Consider the following 22,965-nt stretch of genomic DNA (forward strand, 5'->3'; position numbering starts at 1 on the left):
GAGAGACTGACTTGGCTCGGCCAGCGAGGCCCCCTCCCTGAGCCTCTCCGCACTGTCTTTCCCAGCCCCTTCCCCGCCCCCATCCTCACCCCCCACCACCCCTGACTGCACCCCCAGCCCCTCTGACAGGCGCCCGAGCCCCTACCTGACCAGTTGGAGGGGTGTGAGAAGGCCTTGCTGCTCTGTACCACCTTCATGGCCTCGCCCAGGGCCGCGCTGGCCTTCAGGCCATTCAGCAGGGACGAGTACAAGGCGTGCAGGAACATCTTGGAAGCAGCCACGGGCACAGGCCACAGAGACACGAGGACACACTGTGCGCCGGCTGCCAGGAAGGCCCGCGTCAGCGCGATGACCCCGTCGGCTGTGACCTTGCTGTTGGACTCCTGGGAGGAGCCGAGGACCACCAGCTTCACAGGCAGTCGCAGGTCCAGGACGTCGGCGGCCGTGAGCAGCAGCTCCTGCAGCGGCGGGCAGTCCGAGATGCTCTCGCCATCGCTGGTGTCATCCTGCACCCGCAGGGACTCAGGGATGGTGTAGGGGTGGCCGAAGGAGCTCTTGCTGCCAGCAGGGGTGCCTTCCACACTGGGCGTGAGGACCAAGGCCGACAGTTTCCAAGAGATGTGGGTGGCAAAGTGGACGCACTCGGCCTGGGTCAGGGCGCTCATGACCCGCTCTTTGGTGGCCACGCTGCCCACCAGCGGCTGGCAGCCCAGCAGCTCGGACACCATGTAGGCCTCCTCCTCGGCTGACGGCATCGGGCCCCACAGCCACCTGTCCATCACCGCCGATGGGAGCTTGGGGTTGCCGACCACAGCCGCCATGGACGTGGAGCTGGAGTAGGCGGGAGGGTTCTTCCGCAGGTGAGACTGGAGGGGAAGGAAGACAGCGGGCCACCCATTAGGGCTTCTCTGGGGCAGGCAGATGCCAGCACTCCAGCAGGGCTGCATCCAGCGTGGCTCCACCTGTTCTCCTGATAACCTTGTTCACTCTACTTTTCAAGACCTTTTTGACACAGGTGCATGTCTGACTGAGAATCACACCTGCTAGTGACAAGCTCTTGAAAACAATGAGACCAGATAGATGGCAGGAAGACCCCTTGATGTTTGTCAAGCCGGAGGGGGGTGGGACAGGGCGTGTAGGAGGCGAGGGTGTGCAGGGCAGGACCACCTCCATCTCCCTCCCACAGGCTCCCCTGTGAGCCCCTCAATCAGGGGGAACCCACTCCTGATGCAACAGGGGCTCTGAGGGGTGATTTTGTTTAAACTTGCAAAAAGCAAGTCACAGGGGAGACAGGGCCAAATTAAGTCCTTTAGAGGCACTACAATTGGAAAGATGAAAAACATCACTGAATTATCAAATCAGCATAAAGAAGCCCAACAAAGTTCTGATTTTCCCCCACGATGCCTTCTGATGTTTTTTGGGGAAAACATCACGTATCAAATTATTTCAAAATAATTTTTTGGTGCTTCCACCTGGTGATGCCTTAAACTGGGAAAGAGAAATGCCTCTCGGGTGCCTGTTGGGAGACGGGACTCTTCCACTCTCTGGTTCATCTCTGCCTCCCAGGGTGCCCTGACAGCAGGAGAGGTGAGTTGACCCCCCGTGCCGGACGGCACACAGCTGGCTCACGGGTGGGATTCACAGTCAACCATGGACATGAGGAAAACTTGGAGAAAATCATTTCTTTCACCTTGAACTGATTCTGTCCCAGGAGAAGTACAATTCAGCAACAAAAACAGTCATAACTAAGATCTCCAAGACCCATGAGGCAGAAACTGACCCGGCTGGAACCATGCCAATGACCAAGGTCAACGGAGGCCAAGGCAGGTCCTGTGGGGGCCGCCCACACCCAGGCCTGGGGCAGGAGTGTCGGGGCAGGAGGGAGCCCGGGTCTCAGGGTACCTGGGCGAGTCTAGAGAAGGGAAGAGGGCTCAGGGCTGGCTCCGAAGGCCCTCTAGGTAGGTGGGCAGGGCCAGGGGTGGCTGTGGGCTAAGCCCTGACCTGCGGTGGGCCACTGTCACCCCCTTGAGTCCACAGAGTTCATCCCACGCTGATTCGTGCTGAATGAGGCCCAAGTCCTGAAAGCCACCCATTTGTTTTCGGTTCTTTGTCGGCCTGTGGGGTCCTTGCCCACTTGGCGCTAATCCCATCTGTCTGCCCTCCCTGCCTGCGGCCCCTCTGCGGGGCACACTCGGCACCCACTCAGCGGTCAGCTTGGCGGGTGAGCGCGGCCCCCAGGGGGTGACCCGCTTCCTCAGACAGGCGGCACGGCCTCCAGCCTGACTCAGTGCTGGGAGTAGCTCCCAACCCTGGTGTCACAGCAAAGCAACGCAGAGAGAAATGACACACATGGTGTGTCCTGGGGTGGCAAAGTGTTCGGGAGGCTGTCCCCCTGCCTTCGGATGGATCTGCTCCAAAGTCACCCCACCAGCCGCAAACTAGGGAGTCCATACCTCCTCCTTACAGTCGCCAGCCCAGCCAGAGGGACAGCGCCCCAAACACCCAGGCGGGCCTGACTTACCTTGGCCTGAGGACCGAGGGAGCGGATGGAAGGGACGGCGATGAGGGCGAAGCGCTCGTACAGGTACTCATTGGAGGAGCTTCCCTTCAGGAGGGCGAACGGGATGAGGTAGAGCTCCCCCTCCAGAACCAGGACCAGTTGCCGGTGCCGGCCCACAGGGCCGCTGGAGTGCATCAGGCCCTGCGGGGTGAGTGGAGTGGCTGACACACCCAGCGGGGGGGATGCCTGGGGAGGACCAGGCACCCCCGCCCCCAGGGGGTCCGCTCAGGGAGTGGGGGCGATGGGCGGGGCTCCCTCCCACCTGCCTCACAGGCGCCACCCGAGGAGGAGGGTAGAGGAGCAGGGCCAGGAGGGCGACTGTGGTCCCCCGTCACGGAGGGTGTCCCACAGAGACAAGGATCAGCCCGGGTCATCCAGAGGTTTCTACAGAAGGCAGGGCATTCATGCAAAGGGCAGCTGTCCCAGAAAGCACTCAGTGAGTCACGGTGCACCCGAAGGACCAGGGCAGGAGAGGCTGCGTTGGCACAGGGACCTACGGGCAGCGTAGGGATGACCCTGTAACACAGGCAGTGAGGTCTCAACTGAAGTGGGACGTGCTGTCCATTTCAGCGGACAGGAGGCGAGAGAACTGGCGTGCAGACAGCAGCTTTGGGAACCAGGATGACATCCCCGGAGGAGAAGGGTTCCAGATTCCAGGACCTCAAGTCACCTCAGGCCTCTGTGTCCCTCCCCCGAGGACAGGATGGCCCCATGGCCCCAGGCTCTGCAGGGGCTGTCCCCACTCGCTCCCCCGGTGCTGGCAGGGAATCTGACACTGATGGGACCCCCATCACTCACTCCTGAAAGGCCCAGGCGGGGACCTGAGGGAAGGGTGAGTGCATCGGACCCATAGCAGACAGACACCCCTCATGCCCCAACAGGATCGCTCATGGAGACTAGGGCCGGGTGAACCTGGAGAACGCAAGTGGCAATGACTGTGAAAACCAGACTAGACACAGGCTAGGTGTGAATAAAGAGACGAAGCGGCCACAGGAGCCTGCGGGGAGAATGTGCAGGGCCCACAGACCGCGGGCACCAGGTGCCAGGTGCTGGGCGGCCCTGAGCCCTGGGGTGCTGGCTCGGGGGAGGGTCACAGCCGGGTCCACCCCCCACCCATCCCTCTGTTGCCCAAGCCACCGCGCTCTGGAGGAGCGAGTGTCCACGGCCGCGCTGCTGTGGGCACTGGGCTGAGGGTGCAGAGGGCATTCAGCTCACCCAAGGGGACACACGCCTGGCGGGACATCCTGTCTGTACACACCCCCTGTGGCTTTCTTTCTTTTTTAAAAAATTCTAGATGCATCTAAAGAAAGAAGAAGTAAAAATTATTGGGCCAACTGTTTCTTTTTTTCTTTAAGAGCTACTTTCCAAGAAAAGGTAAAAGTATCGCTGCACGTACGACCCAGGAAGGAAGAAGCAGGGTGTGCACAGTGCCCACTCCAGGGGTCAACTCCTGGGCTCCGTGTCCCCACCGTGGGCCACACCGAGGCCCCTGCTTGGCCTGGCACAGGGAGGAGGCTCTGGAAGGCCCTCTGGAGGGCAGACTGCTGGCTGCTGCAGTGCACCCAGAGGCCCTGGGGGCCGGGCCGGAGCAGCTGGGCTGATGGTACCCTGACCTCGGGGATGGGTCAGCAGCTGTGACAGTGATCACTGCCCAGCCGGAGCACTGCTGCCCGGCACGTGGGCAATGGGGGGCTCAGGCCACCTGCCATGGGAAGAACCAGACCCATCCTTGCCTGATCCGGGGTCACCAGGCATCACTGGACAGGGCGGCAGCCCTACCCCTGCAGACCTTCCCTGGACTCCACCTGCCAGGGCCCAACCCTGATAATTCTCTGTCAGCTGTCATTCCAGAGGTCATGGACTTCACGGGGACACAGCACTCTCAGACAAGTCCCCAGTCACAACAGCACCTGTCACGTGAAGTGAAGGTAGTTGAGGGGTGCTGGGCCAGGTAAGAGGCTGGATGCTGCTTAGAGAAAAGGTCCACAAGCAGAGTGCCTCTGAAGGGACTCTGCTACCTCTGCCCACAAGACTGTCTTGTCTGAGGCACAAGCCTGAAGAGGGTGATGTCACGTCCTGGGAGGAGCTCAGATGTCTTCTCCGATGACTGATTTCTGATCTCTCCACTAGTGTCTAAGGTGGGTGACTGGGCGACGGGGAGCCACGTCAGTTCAGGACTCAGTCCCTGCTTGAGAGCTCACGATGATGCAATGTCTCAGAAAATAAAGCGTGCACAAGAAACCACTACTGAGTGAGACCACGGAAGTGTAAAACACCAGCCCCAGAGGGTGGGACACGATGCTGGGCCCCCCCGGCTGCTGCTCTGCACGTGAAGGTGGGGAGGCCCCACCTGGGCAGACGAGGCCCATGGGGCACACGGAGGGCAAGGCTGCAGAGGGACTCGGGAGCCAGATGGTGGAGGCCTGAGGCTGAGCGGGAGTGTGGCTCTCGCAGGCTGTGGGGACCTACATCCTCTGCTGCGGAACCTTGAAAGGGAGCCTGCACCAACGAGACGGGCTGCACGTGGTAATTCAGACGAGGAAACGCAGCGGAGAGAAGGGGACAGAACTTGGTGAAGAGTGGCCTTAGCAGCGAGGAGAGGGAAACACCTCTGAAACTCTAGCCTGGGAGCTTGCGAGCCTGTCTCTGAACCATGTACCCGAATTCATAGGTCCAGGTCCTCCCGGGACAGCACCTCGCAGCAGGTACTGACCTGGCACGCACAGCCCTGGGTGAGGGCTCCAAATGGGACCCTTGTCCAGCAGAGGGGAAGGAGGTGGGTGGTGGCAGACGGGCTGCATAGCAGACGGGCAGCTCTGGTTAAAGGCAGCGGGAACACTGACCGAACGTGTTGGAACAGAGGCCCTGAAAGCTGTCCTCTGCATCCTGCCTCCAGGACACACGAGCGTCACCCTGGCACGGAAGGATCAGCCATAATCCAATGTGAACTTAAACACAGAGAGCACAGTGATGTCTCTATGCAAGCTACACCTCGTCTGTTAGACGGAAAAGGAGAGGGAATTCAAGGAAGCGCCATTCTCCGCCTCCGTCTGTCAGTCTGGGAAGGGCTCGCTGGCTTCTGAAGCCCTGGGTCTGAAGGACAAAAGGGCTCCACATCGCCCCCACACCCGCCACGAGCACAGTCCAACAAATGCCAGCAAGGACTCCGACTCTCTGACCCCTACAGTTTCTAGAAAGGTGTCTTCTGAAGTAGAAAACACCAGGCCAAGTGCCCTAAAATCTGTTTACTCCCCCAGGAAGCGTCCCTTTGCTCTCACCAGGGCCATGACCCTGCCTGTCGCAGCAGACACGGCTGGAGGGCTCGCGGCGCCAGGCCGGCCGGGCTGGAGGGGAGGTGGGCAGTGAGAGGACGAAAACGGGTGAAGCCCAGGCTTTGCAGAGGAGAAGGGGCTCCTCTCCACAGGGGGCTCCAGGCGGCTGTTCTCAGCTCCCACCTCAGCTCCCAACGCCCTGTCCACACCTGCTCTTGACACGCTGCTTCCTGCAGCCGGTTCTCCCGAGCGACACGTGCTGCCCTGAGGCGGGCGTGTGCGTGCGGGCGTGTGCGTGCGGGCGTGCGCATGCGCACGTACTGAACGCAGCCCCGCTGTGGCCCCGCCGGCGGTGGCTCCTGGCCTCCTCCCCCCCGCACTCAGGGGTGGCCCGGCTCTGGCCTGACCAGGGCACAGCCCGCTCCCAGGGAGTGGGTGGAGGAGGAACCACACCTCATCGGTGTCCGTCCTTCCTGGGTTTCGCTCCCTCAGCCCAGGAGAACCGCACAGTCTCCTGTATCTCAGTTACCCCTTCACCACAGGGAACAGTCTTGATACTGATCTCCCCTGGTTAACCCACCTGTGCTTTCTAGCTCCGGACCACACCCAGACCCTCTGTTGAGCAGGGTTTGGAAGGTTGGAAAGCCTTGCCCAGTGACCAGGAAGGGAAGGCACATTCCAGGAGAGGCCTTCGCCACGGGGTCTGGGCCCGCGTGCTGGGTCGGGAGCTCTGGGGGACCCAGAACTGCTAGATGATGGGGTGTGTGGTTAGGGGAGAGGTGGAGGGGGTTCTGAGAACATCGACAAGACTCTCACCTCCCTGCCCCTCAGTTCCCGAGCCCACGGGACAGCACTGACGCCGCGACCTCACAGGCAGCGTGTGGGGCTCTAGGCGGGCCCTCAGCACATACCGGTCAAACGTGAATTCTCAACTGCCTCCAGGTGCTTTAAGTAAGAGGAACACAGGTCCTATTATTCATACTATTCTTTCCTGCTGGGTCTCGATCATTTTTCTAGTACAACTCATTCCCTTTCCCTCCTGTGTTTGTAAACATGCCCAAAACACGTAAATGGCCTCTTTGGAGCATCCAGCTCCACATGGAACCCAGGGACTCAGGGATACCGCCATCACCACGGTCCTCCTCACCTGCACGTCTCCACCACCATCATCCACAGCTCTTCACTGAGTATCCACCACACCTGACACCTGTGAAACCCACCGCCGAGCAGTTACCCTGACGTCCAATTTCCGAGTCGGCAGTTCCCCCAGGCAACCCCCACGGGTCCCAAGTGTTTGCCTGGGTGGTGAACTCTGATTCGATCACCATTTTGGTTAACGGGATCTCCCATATACACTCATGGTGACCGGGGGGTGCTGAACCGTTTGGAAAGCACCGATATCAAACGTGATGTTGCATGCGTCCTAACTTTGGCTTCAGCACTACGTGCTCTGTGCACAGCACCAGGGTTCAGAGGAGCAGCCTGCAGCCCCCATACGCGGGGAGTTCCATTTTCATGGAAGGACAGGAGGCCTCTCAGAGCCTCGCAGCATCACAGGCCAGAGAATGAACACCCCTGATCACCACGGGGGAGGGCAAGAAAATTCCTGGGTCCATGAACTTTCCAGCAGATTCGATTTGGGATGAAATGGACTTCACTGTGTACAACAAGGATTCCAGAAGCAAAGAACTGACTGCTGGGAATCTGGATACCCCAGAACCATGTACGGGTCTTGGGATTTTTTTCCTGAATTATATTTTTGATTGAGCGAATTGATCAAACAGAACTTTTTAAGGTAGAGAAACCTTTTATGTGACGCTTCTGAGAAATATTGGTGTCATGGATGGTGGTATCAGTCTCAGTAAATATCAAAGCTGTTCAAAACAAAACCCTGAAACCATGACTACAAGCTACCAGGACTGCAGACACTGTCTTCCAACCAGAAAAATGCAAAAGTGCAAATTCGACCCACTCAACTGTCCTCTCTGAGCAACAAAAATCAAACCACTGGTTTGCCTGGAGATTCTGAGAAGGGGCAAACCAGAGGAATCTGGCTATGGGAGATGCATGACCAGTGGCCAACCAGAGCCAGAGGGGCCTGCCGGCCACCAAGGGTCCAGTCTCAGCCAAGTCAGCCCAGGGGTCTGCTCATGCACAGAGGCCTCTCTGTGGCCGAACTGGTGAAAACGAGCCCACACGCCCTCAGTGGAAGGCGTGCCTTGGCTCCCCCAGAACCTACTGGGGCCAAGCTGCTGAGACGGGGGCGGTTGAACATCAGCTCGAATCGACCTAAGGGGCCCTGACCTAGGTGAGAACACCGCTTGCCTGGCAGGAGCTCGCTGATCAGTCTGGCGCTCTCACCACTGCTTCAGCAGCCCAGACAGCTTGCGAGTCGTTGCCTCTGTTTTTCCTTCTCCTAATCAGCTGTGGTGACACTTGTGGTCTTTGGGTGACGTCTGTCCTATCCATGTGAATGTTACCACAGAGTCCCAATCAGAAATCAGACAGCCTGGCGGTGCCCATCTCGCGGGCCTTGTCCCCCCTCCACACTCTGGAGTCAAGGTCGGACTGTTGTGTGACAAGCCTTCGAAGACGACCTCCAAAGCCTCCAGTCTATTCACAAACCAGGCAACTGACCAGTCGGTCTCATCTACCGGGTAAGGATAAGCTAGGTTATCACACCGCTTTACAAGAGTCCCTTTCCCCCAGAGCAGACATCACAGTCACGACCCTGCCAAAGCCAAGCTCTCCTCCTGGCCAAGCCCCTGGCAGAGCCAGACCCCTACCTTGAGTTCTCAGAGGAGAGGTCCTGGGCCATCCTGGAGCTCTGGTGTCTAGGAAGGCAGTTTACCAACCTAACCGATGTGAACGGCAAGTTTTAAGTCCGTTTCTGGGGTCCGGAACCAGATAACTCCACTTAGCCTGGAGGCTTCTTTAGTCAAGAGCAGAGGTGGACGAGGGGGACCATTCCTTCTGACCAGAGTCGTTCACTCCTCCCACCTGTCCTATCATCTTGGCTTTGACGACTGTAAACTTAGCAAACAGGGAATTTAAATAAATGGAAATAATTATAAGGATGACAGAGACTATAACTAGAACAAGCCCAGGAACTTGTTAAATCACATTTAAAGAGTGATTTGACCAAATCCTAGGGAATTTTAGACTCTACACCCGGGTCCTTAATGCTAGCAGCTTCTGGCTTTGGACGAAGCCCCGTCTGCAAACTGAGGGGTAATTCGGGGCCTGCGCTTCACGTGGAGCAGCCCTGGGGGCGCGTGGTTCTGCGTGTCCCTGTGGCGAGTCCAGGCTCGGGCACGAGTTACTACCCTTCACTCCACAGTGACGAAGAACGAATGCCATGGACACAAACTGGGTCCCGGTCCCTCTCACACTAGCACGTGCCACTTTGGTGACATTTTCTCCTTTGGGTCTGAGACAGGATTTGACTTAATGTTTGATGATGGCTCATGTGCAGATGGAATGGGGCCCCCTCAGTGATAACTGGACACGCTCACCCGTCCTGACAGCAAAGGACAGCGTGCTTCAAGGAAAGAGCCACGGCAGTGTTTCCCTTCAGCTAAATTAAATCAAGTCCTGGTGCAAGCCTGCGGTAAAATATTATTCTGTTCCACTTTTCATACCGTCTGACCTAGTCCCTTAGCAACAGGACTGCGGCTAAACAAAGGCAGTTGTTCAAATAATTATACGTCCCATGTGAAGAGGCTAATCGTTTTAGTCTTGAAGTGTCAGTAATTCATAATCTTGGACTTTCGGTTTTGATTTGTATTTTCATTGAAAATGTGAAGAAGGCCTGGCTCTGCCTGGCAGCTGACAGCGGCGGGAGCAGCGGACGGTGCCGTGTCGCCCTCTAGTGGCCTCCGGAGCAGGGCGGGAACCAGCAGTCTTCGTCCTCCGCCAGGCAGTGCGCTGAGCGGGAGCACAGTCCATGAGCATCATACCCGGCAAACCACCCCCGCCCCCAGTCTCCTCTGTGCCCGGTGTGCGCCCGGCTGTGCCTGGCACGTGTCAATAAACACGTGAATGAGGGGATGAAATGGGGAGGGAAGGAACTCCTGATCAGATCCCAGCTCTTCGGTGAAGTGGTTTTACTGAACCGCAGTGAGTCCCATCAGTCGGCCAAGGAAAAGCTCTTGCCCTGATCATTTACTTTAACGACCTCTGAAAGGTTTTACTCCACATCTCTTGTGAGGCAGCCTAACTCCTTCACTGTGTTCAAACTCCTCAGTCACAAAAGGACTAAATATCAGGAACTAAATGCTTTCAAACTAAATGCCTCACTTCAAGACGAGACGCACCCCTGAGGGTCACACCCGTTCACACATGCAGTTCCCGAGCACAGAAGGGCCGCCACAGCCTCAGGACGCCGGCACGCACCTTGGGGGGCCGGGGTTTCCTTCCTTAGTCAACTGTATAAAGACATGACTTGGATCACAGTTCTAACTCGTTTGGGGCTCAAGTCCATAAATCTTCCCCCTCCCGGCACCCCTGGAGGAGCACAGATGTCCAGACACAAGCAATCACTAATCCCACTGGCATGTTTATATTCTTTAAGTCAGAGGGGAAAGTCCTCAGAGAGAAAAACTGTCTAAAAAACACAGGGCAGAGTTTATGAACTCATGGGACCCCTTCAAGGATGACTCGTGGCTGTAGCAGCCTCTCTCCTGGGTGGAAACGCTGCAATGGATGGAAGGAGGGGTTGCCTCTCTCCGCCCCCAGCCTCTTCCCGCTGCTCTCCACCCCGAGAATTTCTGTCTTTGATACAAGGGAAGAGCCCCTTCCCTGGTCAAAAGGGTTGGTGTCAACCAGCGAAACAAACAACGCTCAGGTGTGGGTCCCCTGCAGGCACGTCACTGGACTTGGGATCTACCCAGAAGTAAGCGGGAACCAGCAGGGGGCTGGTTGACAGGGTCGGGGGCTCACAGACTCAAAGTGGCTCCAGGGCAGGCCCAGCCCCTTTCTGCTGCTTGATAACCCTTGAAAAGCTCCCAGCTGCCACAAAAGAGTGGCCACAGAAAACCCATTAGCTGACTTCTGCCTTGGGTCTTCTGCTTTGTATCCAGACTAGACCCAAAAACCAAATGCAGCTTTGGACCACGTACCATCTATAAATTTTACTGAGTGCCAACATGCACCAGTGCCAGCTGCTAGGGACGCAGAGATGGCTCTGCTCGGTGGCATCGTCCTCAATTTCTAATGAGGACACAGGTACTCAAGGAGGGGTACCAGCTTGGCCAAGGTCACCTAGCCAGGAAAAGGCAGTGCTAGACACGAGTCCAGGCTTCCAGCTCCTAGAGGCTCTGTGCTTCCCTCCACCCCTGTGTCCCTGAGCAAGGGAAGTCCAGAGGGCACCACCAGGCAGTGCAGCCTCCTGAAAAATATTAGGCAAGTTGACACACATCCTGGGAAGGCCAGGCCAGGAGATGCACTGGCATTTCCTGAGGGTGAAGGGATCACTGTCAAGGTGAGGACACCTTAAGGATGCACCTCACCTCTGTCAGTCGGCTAAAGTGGAAGAGAGCTGCTGATGGGCCACTCCAACACCTGTAAGACAAATCTCCCACCTGTCTGTGGGGAGCTGCTAGGAGGGACACACAGGCTGGCTCCCTGAGGGCCCGTCAATCCCCACCCTTCCCAGCTGAGAGCTGGGCCCCCCAGGAGCACAGCCTCCACTTGCTGCAGGTACCTGGACTTTCCTAGGGGTCTGTTATGAACTGGATGCTTGTGTCCCCCCCAAATTTATATGTTCATGCCCTAGGCCCCCAGTATGATGGTATTTGGAGGTAGGACCTTGGGGAGATAATTCAGTTTAGATGAGGTCATGAGGGCAGGATCTCCATGATGGGATTAGTGTCCTTAGAAGAAGAGGAAGAGACCTGAGTGTGCTCGCTCTCCCTGTCTCTCTGTCTCTGTCTTTCTCTCCATCACGTGAGAACACGTGCAAAAGTAGCTTTTTCAAGCCAGGAAGAGGTCTCCCACCAAGAATCTGGGACTTCCAGCCTCCAGAACTGTGAGAAATAAATGTCGGTTGTTTAAGCCCCAGTCGGCAGCATTTTGTTACAGCAGCCAGAGCTGACTAGTACACAGTCGCGTACAAAAGCATCTGATGGGCTCACCATTCAGATTCACAAGATCCCTGAGCCCTTTGGCAGCCCTCCCCCCACACCCTCCTGCCAGTTACATAGCCACGTCTGGATTGAAAAGTGATGTGCAAAGACTAGGGCCACAGAAACCTGTCAGTAGCCGCACTCAACCTTCTCGAGAAATCACAAGTGCAAGGGCGTCTCTGCCGCTGGACCCTGTGGTGGAGTGAGTCCTGACAAGGGCAGAGGCCAAGGGTCTGTTCTCACCAGGAAGCGGCCCTGGGCTTGAAGCTGCTCAGGCAAGACCCTCAGATGAGCAGTGGGCGGGGGAGCGCTGACTGCTGAGGAGATGGAGGAGATGCGTGCAGCCCTGCGCCCCCAGGCCTCCCCAAGTCTGACGAGCAAGGTGGGAAGGAGCAGCGTCTCATTTGCACCTGAGGAGGTCACAGAGGCCAAACTGACCAGCCAGCCAGTAAGGAGCCGGGCTGGGACCTGAACCCGGATCTGCCCACTTGGAGCTCAGGGTCCATCCACTAACCAGCAGCCAACCCAGAACACACGTCCACTTGGGCTTCCGGATGCTGACTGAGAAGCTGGACGGAGAAGCCCCATGTCTGGAAAACCTCTTTTGTCTCAGGAGCCTGTTTTTTGTCTGGGGGGTGTGGGGGTGCTGAGCAGGAAGTGATGCGTCCTGACGCCAAGGAGCCCTGGGCCGGGCACTTACCCCTTCCATGGGTGCCACGAGCAGGTCGTACAGAGCGCGGAGTGGCGGCCTGGCGAACGAGCTCTGCCTCCTGGGAAGAGAGGAGGTCCCGTCCTTGACGGGCGACGTGGCGTTGCTGACCAGGCTGGTCATGCTCTGGCAGCTCCTGGGGAGAGAAGGACATGGGTGACGTCGGGTACAGGCTGCGTTCCTGTTCCTGGAGGAGGGAGCGGGGAGGCCTCCCAGCAGGACGCGCCGGCCTCCCTCCCTCTGGCCTTGCCCCCTCCCCCTCAGGTACTGTTCACAGCACAGTGAGCACTGACAGACACCACAGGGCGGACCAGCTGCACACAGCAGCTTACACGGCTATGGAGCTTTTCTGCATAATCAAATGTCCTGAAGTGCTCTTCAAAGGATTTAATTACATCCTTGTGTAGAGCGACTGGGCAGGCAGACATGAGGACCATGAGAATCGGGGCAGCCACCAAACTGCTCGGAAGATGGTGCCCCAAGACCAACTAATGTCCAGGGCGTTGGCCTTGTTGGGGCCAACGAGGATTCTGTTGGCCCCAACCTGGGCTCAGGTCAGCCTCCGGCCCCCACTGGAGCCCCAGCACAGCCCGAGGCCCTGCATGGTGGGCGGTCAGCTCAGGCGCAGCTGCAGGGTTTTGTTTTCCTTTTAAATTTATGTTCCAAAGTTTCCAAGCAAAATTTTATTAGTACAGGTGGTATTTTCAACCCCAAGGACCCCAAGTTTCACTCCCAACACAGGCGAACAACATCCATTGAGTCACTGATGCACTGAGAAAATGTTTCCTGAGCACCGGCTACCTGCCAGGCACTGACACAGGCCCTGGGGACCAACAGAGGACAAACGGCACAGGTGAGCAGAAGAGATGGCAGGTAGGGAAACAAACCCATCTCCACTGCAAGGACCAGGCTGCCCCCACGAGTCTTTCTGAACCAGCCCCTCGGCGTGGCTAGCGTGGCCTCAGCACAGCCTCTGGTGACGGTCTCCACATGACTATCGGATAGTGAGTGGTCTCTCAACCTTGATCCAGACACTGTGCACAGTTCTGGAGTTTCTGCTATGCACTCAAGGACCTTAAGGCAGAGACTAGGTCTCACACCAGACACATGGCCAAGTAAGTACTCTGGGCGGCTGGCAGTGGCAGCTCTGTAGTTGTTACCTAAGGAAAAGCAGAACGTGGCTTTCCCTCCTGGGCCAGGCCAGGATCCATGACCATCTAGAGAAATGATCTGAAAGATGCGTTTGCGTTTTTGAGGCATGGCTTCTGTCCCTGGCCTTCCCCCGCCCTTTGCGGTGTTCTCAGCAATGTCCCACTTCTAAATCCTAGGGTCGTGCCAAACCAGGCTGTGAGCACCCTCAGCCCCTACCCTGCTCCAGCAAGAGAAGAAAAAGGAGAGGGCTCGGAGGGGCTGCGAGCCCGCTCATGGCTGCTCCTACATCACCCTCACTCAGAAAGCATGTAATTACAAGCGACTGGGGCTGCGGCATGTCTCTGCCATCAGAGCCAGTGAAGCACAGATAACCCTGCAGTGACACTCAGAGGCTCACTTAATTCCCTGGAATACACGGCAAAGAGCATCGCTCCCCTGAAGGAGAGAGCACCATACTGCCCTCCAGAGATGTGCTGGAGTGACGCGCAGTGTCTGTCATGGCACCGTGTGCTCCTACACACGGCCTGTGTGCGCTTGCAGCCTGGGGAGCCCAGGCTGCCACCAGAACAGCACGGGGTGGGTGGCAGGACTGCAGCACCCTGCCCCACACACCCCTCACTTCACTCCTTAGACATGTGTCTCCTGGACTGTGGGCTTGTTACCCCACTTGAGGCACCTGAGTCTGATTAATCTGTCCACAGACATCCCGGGAGTGCCATGTTCCCAGACAACGGTGTGGCCACAAATCCTAACAGTGACCGATGGGGCACTCCACAAACCCCAAGGCCCTAAACTAAATAGCTCCAACTGGAGAAAGAGACCCAGCTCCACATCCCGAGCTCCCCTGGTACAAGGAGACCAGCATGACCAAGCTGCACAGGGAAGGCAGGAGGGGGTGGGGAGCTGTGTGATGGACAGACCTGTGGGCACGGGTCCCAGCCTGGGGCAAGTCTCTCGCCCGCTGGGCCTCACTTTTTGCATCTGCAAAAAGAGAAAATGCTACAGAGAGTGTCAGATAGGGGAGGATGGCTGCAAAGCATCCAGAACCTGAAAGGTGTTGGGAGTCTCAGCTGATGGGACAATGAGTGAGAAGCCCTGGGCAGGAGGGTGGGAGTGGGCTGGGGTGCCTTTTTATTGAACCCATGAAGTGCCAGAGGCATCTAAAGGGGCCCAACAATGCTAACCCACTCCACATGCATCACTGCCCCGTGATGTGCCAGGCACGTGGGTCCACAGAGGGGCTGACCCATGGGTCCCGGCACTGGGCTGTATGTAGGGAAGGGAAGAGCGCCAGCACGGGTCCGGGGCATAAGGCCCTGACTAGCTGCTGGTCAGGCAGAGCCGAGGGAGGGCTTTCTGGGAGAGGACCATTTGCTGTGGGCACAGGGGACGATCTGGAGTTAGACTGCCTGTGGACAAGGAGGGGGAAGGCTGTTCCAAGCCCAGGGAACAGCGCAGAGGGAGGCACCAGTGTTGGGAATGGAGCACTGGGGTGCTTGGGGCAGAGTGTTGGGGGCAAATGTATGGAGGGTGGGGCTGCGGGCTGGAGAGGTGAGGCGGCAGGGCGGCAGGGCGGCTGGTCTCTGGGCTTGCGATGCCGCGGCTGGCCCACCCCCTGCAGCACCAGGCCTGCCTGAACAGGAAGCTCCTCCCCCAGGCTGATTCCTTGCAGGGCTCATCAGAGGAAGGCCTCCTGCTGGTCTCCAGGGCTGGGACCAAGCTGGGACTCAGTGCCCTCACCCCCGGCCAGTTCAGGTGGGAAGCCAGTCGATGTCCTTAGTCAGGGCTGGTAAACACACGGCCAGTCGCGTCACGTGTTGCTTGGCGGAGGTTTCCAGGGACACTCTCTCTGGGCATCTGTATGCTTCCGGGGGCTGGGGGGTGGGGCGGGTCTCAGGCTAGGACCCACCAGGGTCACAGTAGCGAGCAGTGGTTTCCTCACCTCCACAGAGCTGCCTTGGACAGACTGCGATCAACAAGCTCCCTGGGCTTCCCTGGTTGTGCAGTGGTTGAGAATCCGCCTGCTGATGCAGGGGACACGGGTTCGGGCCCCGGTCCGGGAGGATCCCACATGCTGGGCCCGTGAGCCATGGCCGCTGAGCCTGCGCGTCCGGAGCCTGTGCTCCGCAACGGGAGAGGCCACAACAGTGAGAGGCCCGCGTACCGCAAAACAAAAACAAAAACAAACAAGCTCCCTGTGTGTGTTGCTTCTGTTTTTGCTACAACATTCACAGTGACCTACAGCGGCTCTCACAAGGGTGCGCTTGCCCGGAGATCTGCACAAAGGTGCGCCATATTTCAGAGGAGCCGAGCGGTCAAGCTCCTTCCCTGAGCCGGGGGGACATTCCCGGACAACACAGCTGCCGCCGTGTGACTCTGCCAAGGCATGTCACTTCTGTGCTCCCCACTTTTCCTTGCTTGTAAAACGAAAGGGGTAGACTAAATGCCTTGCAGTCTCTTCTAGTTTTAAAAAATTAAAAATCTACTCACTCTAGGAAGCCATCAAAACTGCGGTGGCTCTTTTAACTGCTCCGCTGGCCACAGCCCTAGAGCCCTCCCTGAGCTTGCCGGTGTCGGTGGCAGGGCCTGAGCACAGCCCTCCGGCGCTGCGATCTGTCTGGAAAGTCGGCGTCACCAATGCACGTCCCCGTGGTCGGGATTCAGAGTCACAGCCAAGCGGCTGCAGCCCCCTGGGCTCTGAACCCCGGGCCGGAGTGGTTGACAGGTGTGAGCGGATGTGTGGGATGGTCCGCTCCCTGCTGTCCTCCTTCCTGGCATTGTCGCCACGGCCCAGTGCATCCATCACACTGCGGAAGCACGGCCACGGGGTGGGGCCTCGGTGATGGCACTGCTCTGATTTCTGCGGACCCTTTCAGCCTGGCTGACTTCTCTCTGCCTGGGCAATCTGGACGCAGATGAGAGGATGGTGCTTTGACAGGGTGGAAACGTTTCCCTGTGGCAAGAGAGTGAGCCGCAGGAGGGGCTGCGCCCCTATTCAGGCTCCTGCCAAGCCTGCCACACCCACATCTCGCTCTCAGGACCCTAGGAGGTGGGGAGGTTCCTCTTCTATAGATCAGAGAGGCCAAGAGCCTGGACGAGGCTGCCGGCCAGGGCAGGGTCAGGCCTCCCACCTGCCGGGGAGGGAGGGGTTTTATTGTGTCCTCCCAGCATTCAGGGCACACTGAGAAACCTGCACTTGCCTCTGATCCCTACCCTCCCTGCTGCTGGGTCCACAAAGGCGACGTTGACAGCGGGCGGCCTCTCCCAGATTTCGTGAGAGCAGGAAGGAGGGCCGGGCTCCCGGGACTCCCAGCTGCTCCGCCATGCGGCTCCAGCAGGGGGCGCTGGCTCGCTTTCCTTGAGGCCTCCATTTATTGGCAGGGATCCCATCGGGCTAATTGACAGTCCAGCTCTCAGCAGAGAGGATTTTCTCACACCACATCGTGGTCTTTACCAGCTCATTCCTCAGATGTTTATTAATCTACTTCTGGAGAAATATTCGTTTTCTCTGCGGCTCGGCCATCTGTGTGGTAATGGGAAACGGAGGGACTGAGCACGCATCCAGGGAGACGGCAGGCAGGCAGGCAAGGGGGGAGCCGCCTGGTCTCTGCACCAGCAGGACGCAGAGCTACGAGGTGATATGTGGAGCGCTCCCGGGCAGGGCAGAGGCATCGGGGTAGTTTATGTCTCCGGAATGATGACAAAAGCCAGGCGGTCTGGGTAGCGCTTGCGGCTCATGAATCTCCCTGCAGGGATGAAGAGATCTATTCCCCAGGCAGGGGTTTTATAACTACCTGGGCCTGCAGAAGACCCTGTGCGCTGGGACTCGCTCGGGCTCACACGCTGACGCGCCCCACGCCGAGGCCCTGACTGGGGCAGGCGTGCGCCTACCGGGCATCCGGGGAGGCCGTGGGACACCTGGGGATGTGCGCTTGGAAGTCTCGGCCCGAACTGCCGCACTCAGCACAAGCTGGTTGCCCTGTCTGCTGAGGAGGGGAGTGAGGTCACGTGCAGTCAGTGTGTGTGTGGGGGGACCCAGCGGGACCCACCCCAACACACACACTGGTTTCTCAGCTTTCACAGTCAAAGGCGGAGAGCGAGGAGAGCAGCGCACATGGGGGAGCAGGGACTCAGCCCCCCTCAGGTGAGACTAAGGGAGGGGCCCCACCCAGGCTGAAGACCCCAGGGATGGTGGCAGCCAGCCTGGCCCAGAGGTCCCGCCCGTCCGCCTGTCTCTCGGCGCAGAGGGAGGAGCCCAAACCTAAGCTTGGTGCATCCCAGAGATTCGCAAAGGACTTCCCAGGGCTCTGCACACACTTCCACCCAGAGGCGGGACTGGGAACAGGCCTCCCTTGTCTGAGGAGGGGCAAGGACCAGGCGGAATACAGGGGAGCAGCGAGGAAAGGGGCGTTTCATGAAAGCATGACAGGCGAGCTGACCGAGGAGCCCGCTTTGCTCTTCCAGGTGCTAAGAAGCAGGGATGCCTGCCTCGCAGACTTCCCTCCTGCGCCTTGGAGGGTCTTCTCCTTTCCCACTTTCCCGTGTCCTCCCCTCTGTGCTCAATTCCCCGCCAGGCACTCGGGTCCTTCCCATCTGACAGGGCTGCAGAGTGAGCTGAGCCAGGAGCACTCACTGGGGCACGTCTGGCATCTTTAGGGCAACTGGAGGGAGAGGACAGGAGAGAACCATGGGACAGGGGGCCTCTTCTGGGGTGGGCCAGGCCGGGCTGACCCGTGGCCATCACTGGAATCCTCCCACCAGGCAGGTCTCACCCGCACCCCCCGCACCTCCACTGTCACAGCTGAGTAAACAGAGACTCTAGGTTAAGCATCTCACCTAAGGCCCAGGTCATGGGCAGGGCCCTGCTGGCAATGCAGTCAGGCAACAGGGGGCTGGGGAGCCCAAGGTCCAGCGCTGCCATAGCCTCAGGCCCTGATCCCTCATCTGGAGTGCCCCGTCACCCAGGATGGCAGACGCTGCACTGAGCGCTGTACTCCAGGCTGTCTGCGCGCGGGGCGCACCCAGGTCAGGCTGTGCAGGGCCAGGAGAAGGAGGAGGCCTCCCGCCACAGTGCTGAGCTCATTCTAGGGGCGGCTGCTTTGCCCAGGCACCTGGCTCCTCGCCTTCTCTGAGGCCTTTATCACATGTTTTCACTTTCCAGTGGCCAGTTCAGGAGGCTTCCTCTCTGTGCTCCCAGCAGCAGGGTCCCGGGCCTGGGGGGGATCCTGCCTCCACTCCTCGAGAGCCCCCCACCTTTCTCAGGGGGGCCTCCTGCCTCACAGCCAAGGAGCTGGGAGCGGCCCTGGCAGACAGAGCTGAGCTCCTGTTCCATGGGCACCTGCTGCCTGTGAAACCACTTGGGTTCCTTCCTTCCCACCCCCAGCCCTGACCTGGATGTTCCAAAATCCCCTCCGGGGCTCTGAACTGCGTCTTCTGAGGGAACAGGGGCTGGCTGGCCTGAGATTTGAACAAGTACCTGGGTTTTAAGGTACCAGTGGAAAGATTAATTGGCAAATCCATTATATTCAAGCAGCCAGAGATGCCTCAATTCAATTAAAAAAAAAAAAAGGACCCTGATAGTATTCAGTGACTCTCTGCCATGAACATCCTCACACGAAGGGTTGTCTCCTCAGGGAGATGAAGGCTGTCAAGTGCTGCATTTTAAGTGCTTATTCAATAAGCTGTCGGTGCTTTCTGCTTGCTCACCTACCTAATCACCAAGCGCCTGGCTCACTGCTCTGGTCCCTCCTCGGGAGGTGGGCTCAGGCAGAGACCCCTGCTCTTCCAGTGACGCCAACTCCTCTCAAGCCCAGGGATGAATCTGGGCTGCACGAGGCTTCTCTTCTCTTGCTCTTGGTCTCTTCTGGGAATGGTGGTCAAGGGCTGTGACACACGTACCACCAAGGGGCCCGGGACTGCCCTCCTGCAGAAACCACAGCTGCTGCCCACTCTGCTCTTTGCTGCAATGTGCATGAGGCTCCATGGCCAAGCCTGGGGATGGTCGCCTTGGAAAAGCCTGATGCCCAGGCCAGCCTTGCACAGGCTTTGCCTGCTGACCCCATTCAGGGCCCAAGCTGGGCAGTCATGGGGGGACGGGCTTATTATGTGCTCAGGGATGGAGAGAAGAGGACCCTGTGTGTGGTGGCCTGCCCAGCTGATGCTAACACAGAAACCCCCTTTCCAAAGGGCCTTGCACCCATGGGTGATTTGTGGGTCCAAGCCTGTCCCCCCACAAAGCCATGGAGTCTCACTCACTCGTTTATAAAGAACCCAGAGCTGTATTAGTCAGTGTTGTCCAAAGACAGAATGCACCGCCTCAGGAGGCGGTGAGCTCCCTCTCACTGGAGGAGTTCAAGCAAAGGCTGAGTGATCATCTGGCAGGAGCATTAGATGGGTGGGGATCTGGGAGCTAGAGCACTGTCTTGGGACATGGCCAGACACAGATCCTAATGCTAGCTCTGTCGCTGAGCCCATGTGACCCGCCCATTGGGAAGCCACGCCTCTGTGCCACACTAGGCGTGGGCACCCAGACCACACCATGGCTGCCCCTCTCTTTGGTCCCACAGGATGGTGGTGCCTCCTTCTCTTCCTGCAGGACCCCCAGTCTTGGTCACTGACTCTCTTGGAGGACCCCAACCAGGCCAAGGAGGCTCACTTGCCGATTCGCCCACCCGGTCTTCTTTTGGGGGGGGTGTGTGGCCGGGGTGCTAGCTGGAAGCTGCAAAGCTGAGGGAGGGCTCTGGCCCCCTCTCTAGAATGGGGAGCCCTGACACTTCGTTGCCCTCTGCTTTGGCTCTAGCCACTGATGTCTGGGCAACAGGAAAGCCCCTTTCTGCACCATATCACACATACTGCCATAAAGTGAAAAAGTAAAGACCTAGCACGCATGTTGCACCAGTGGTGGCAACAGAAGTCAGAACATTTCTATGGGATTCTGGTCCTAATTGATCCTGGCTGGGTGCACCTGCAATGCCAAGGCACAGCCCTAGGACCCAGAATCCGGGTGCAGCTGAAAGCCTGTCCTGCTCCTCTTCCTCTTTTCTGCAGCAAATGTGATCTGCTGACTGCCCCCAGGTTCACACACACACACACACACACACACACACACACACGCACTGGCCTTCCAGCCCTCAGCATAACTTCCCAAGCATTCTGCAGGATGCAGGGTAGAGCCCTCTCTGGGGGCTGCTGCTTTGCCCAGTGGGGGCCCCCAGGGTCAGGTGCTAAACGAGAGAAGACTGCTCATTTCCTCACTAGCAGTGCCTGCCCTGGGCTTGACATGCAACTGTGTTTTCTGCCAAAGTGCACAGGCAAGAAGAAAAATAGTGGTTGTGGAGACCTCAAGAACAAAGACCAAGCTAGCTGTGCAGTGGGGGGAGAGAGAGAGAGAGGGGGGGGGGGAGGAAGAGGATTCTAAGGCCAAGTCTCACTTGACTTGCCTCTGCTGCAGCAGCCTCATTGCCAAACCAGTCCAGCAAACTGCCTGGAACAAAAGAGCCAAGCAGCCCATGAATCACGGGGCTGGAGGGCCCTGCAGAGGGGAGCTGGTGCTGCTACGCACACGGCTGCTTCCACTTCACCTCTGTGGGCTCCAGGGACAAGCGCTCTGCCGTCCCAGCCAGTGACAAACCAGCCCACCTCCTGGTCACGAAGGGGCAGCAAGAAAGGCCTGCCTGGGACCCCACGCAGGGCAGCACACAGGCCGGCAGGGCAGCTGGGAGGTGGGACCTGAAACCCAGCTTTGCACCTGCTGCGGGGGCAGGTCTCCACCCTCCCAGCCTGTGCATGCCCCTCAGCTGCGAGACTCGAGGATGGGCTGGAAGTTTGCAAGGGCCCACACCATCCTAACCAACAAGGATACCTTGGCCTCTGTGGGTCACTTGGCAGGATGGAGGCCAGAGAACCCTCTTCCTGGGCTTGTCGGGAAACAGCAGAGAGCACACAGCATGGCAACTGTCCTAGGCCCTTGGCTCCCTGCACTGAAGCTGAAAGAATGCAGCCTGTTTCCCCTCATCTGATCTGCCCTCAGAAGTCTCTAGAAGGTCAGGATTGGAAAGGTGAGCAGAGACCACTTCTAACCCCTTTGTTTTCCTGAGGGCAGGCCTGAGGCTTCGAGCAGGTCATGCCCTGATGAGGGAGCTGGGCACAAAGCAGCCAGGCAGCGAGGCCCAGGCGCCCGTGCTGCAGGCCTTGCTGCCCCCTCCCAGCCTCAGGGCTGGCCTAGTCCTCAGCCTGGCCCTGGGCACAGACCGCATTGTTTAAATGAACCAATGAACTAATCCATGGTATTGTGCTCACTGGACCTACCCCAGAGCTGCTCAGAAAGACAACAAATATTTTCCCAAAGGAAGCAACTCCACGATCCAAAATTCACACCACCTACCATCCAGGGGTGATAAGCTAGGATCCCGGGTACACCTGGTTTGACCCCTTTCTTGCCTTGGCACCCGAGGCCCTGGAGGAGGGGCTCCTGGCCGCAGGCACGCCTGTGATCCGGCTGGCCATGGATGCCTGCTGGCCTGCCGCTGGCTCGCTCTCTCTTGCGAGCAAAGGACATGACGTGGGACAGGAAGAGAAAGGGCGGGTGAGGCTGCACCCCACAGTGGTCAACAGCTGTCCCACAGGTACGTACAAAGTTCATCCCTTCTAAAGTCCATCCACCCACATTATCATAAGAATCCACGTTTCGCACTGCCCTTCCCACCTAAAACAGCAGAAAGTCAGCACGAGTACATGTGCGTCAGGAAGCCTGTCACGTGCTGTTCATACATTAGCTCCTCAACTCCCATGTTAAGGAAACCCTGAAAAGTAGGAAGCTTGTTCCCACTTCAGCAACGAGGAAACAGGCTGACAGTGGTGAAGTCACCCGCCTAGGGTCCCACAGCTGGCACGTGGCAAGGCCAGACCTGAGTCCCAAGCTCTTCACGCCCTAGTTCACAACCATGGATCACAGCACCAGGCAGAGTCGAGAATCACCCGCCTCAGAGGCCGAGGAGCAGCGGCAGAGGGCGGAGCCAGGCCCAACCCGCCTCCCCGCGCCTGGTCCTGTCCCTCCACAAAATTAAAGCCACGAGGGGCACCTGCAAAGGGGGCAGGGCCGAAGAGGAAGCTGGGAGTGAACCAGACGGAGGTTCTGGCGTCCTTTCA

General features: G+C 58.3%; 1 protein-coding gene across 2 annotated transcripts in view; it reads right to left on the minus strand.

Moving 5' to 3' along the window:
• TTC28 (tetratricopeptide repeat domain 28) overlaps window positions 1–22,965 on the minus strand; it is a gene marked incomplete at both ends in the record, with an annotated part of 616,677 nt that overhangs the window by 14,043 nt on the left and 579,669 nt on the right. For both annotated transcript variants that reach the window (XM_079717073.1, XM_079717072.1), the window contains 3 exons: window positions 146–866; window positions 2,522–2,701; window positions 12,658–12,802. In XM_079717073.1, coding sequence (XP_079573199.1) covers window positions 146–866; window positions 2,522–2,701; window positions 12,658–12,802 — 1,046 coding nt within the window. The remainder of the gene's footprint in view (window positions 1–145; window positions 867–2,521; window positions 2,702–12,657; window positions 12,803–22,965) is intronic.

This window comes from Hyperoodon ampullatus, assembly GCF_949752795.1.
Source record: "Hyperoodon ampullatus genome assembly, chromosome: 13".
NCBI lineage: Eukaryota > Metazoa > Chordata > Mammalia > Artiodactyla > Ziphiidae > Hyperoodon > Hyperoodon ampullatus.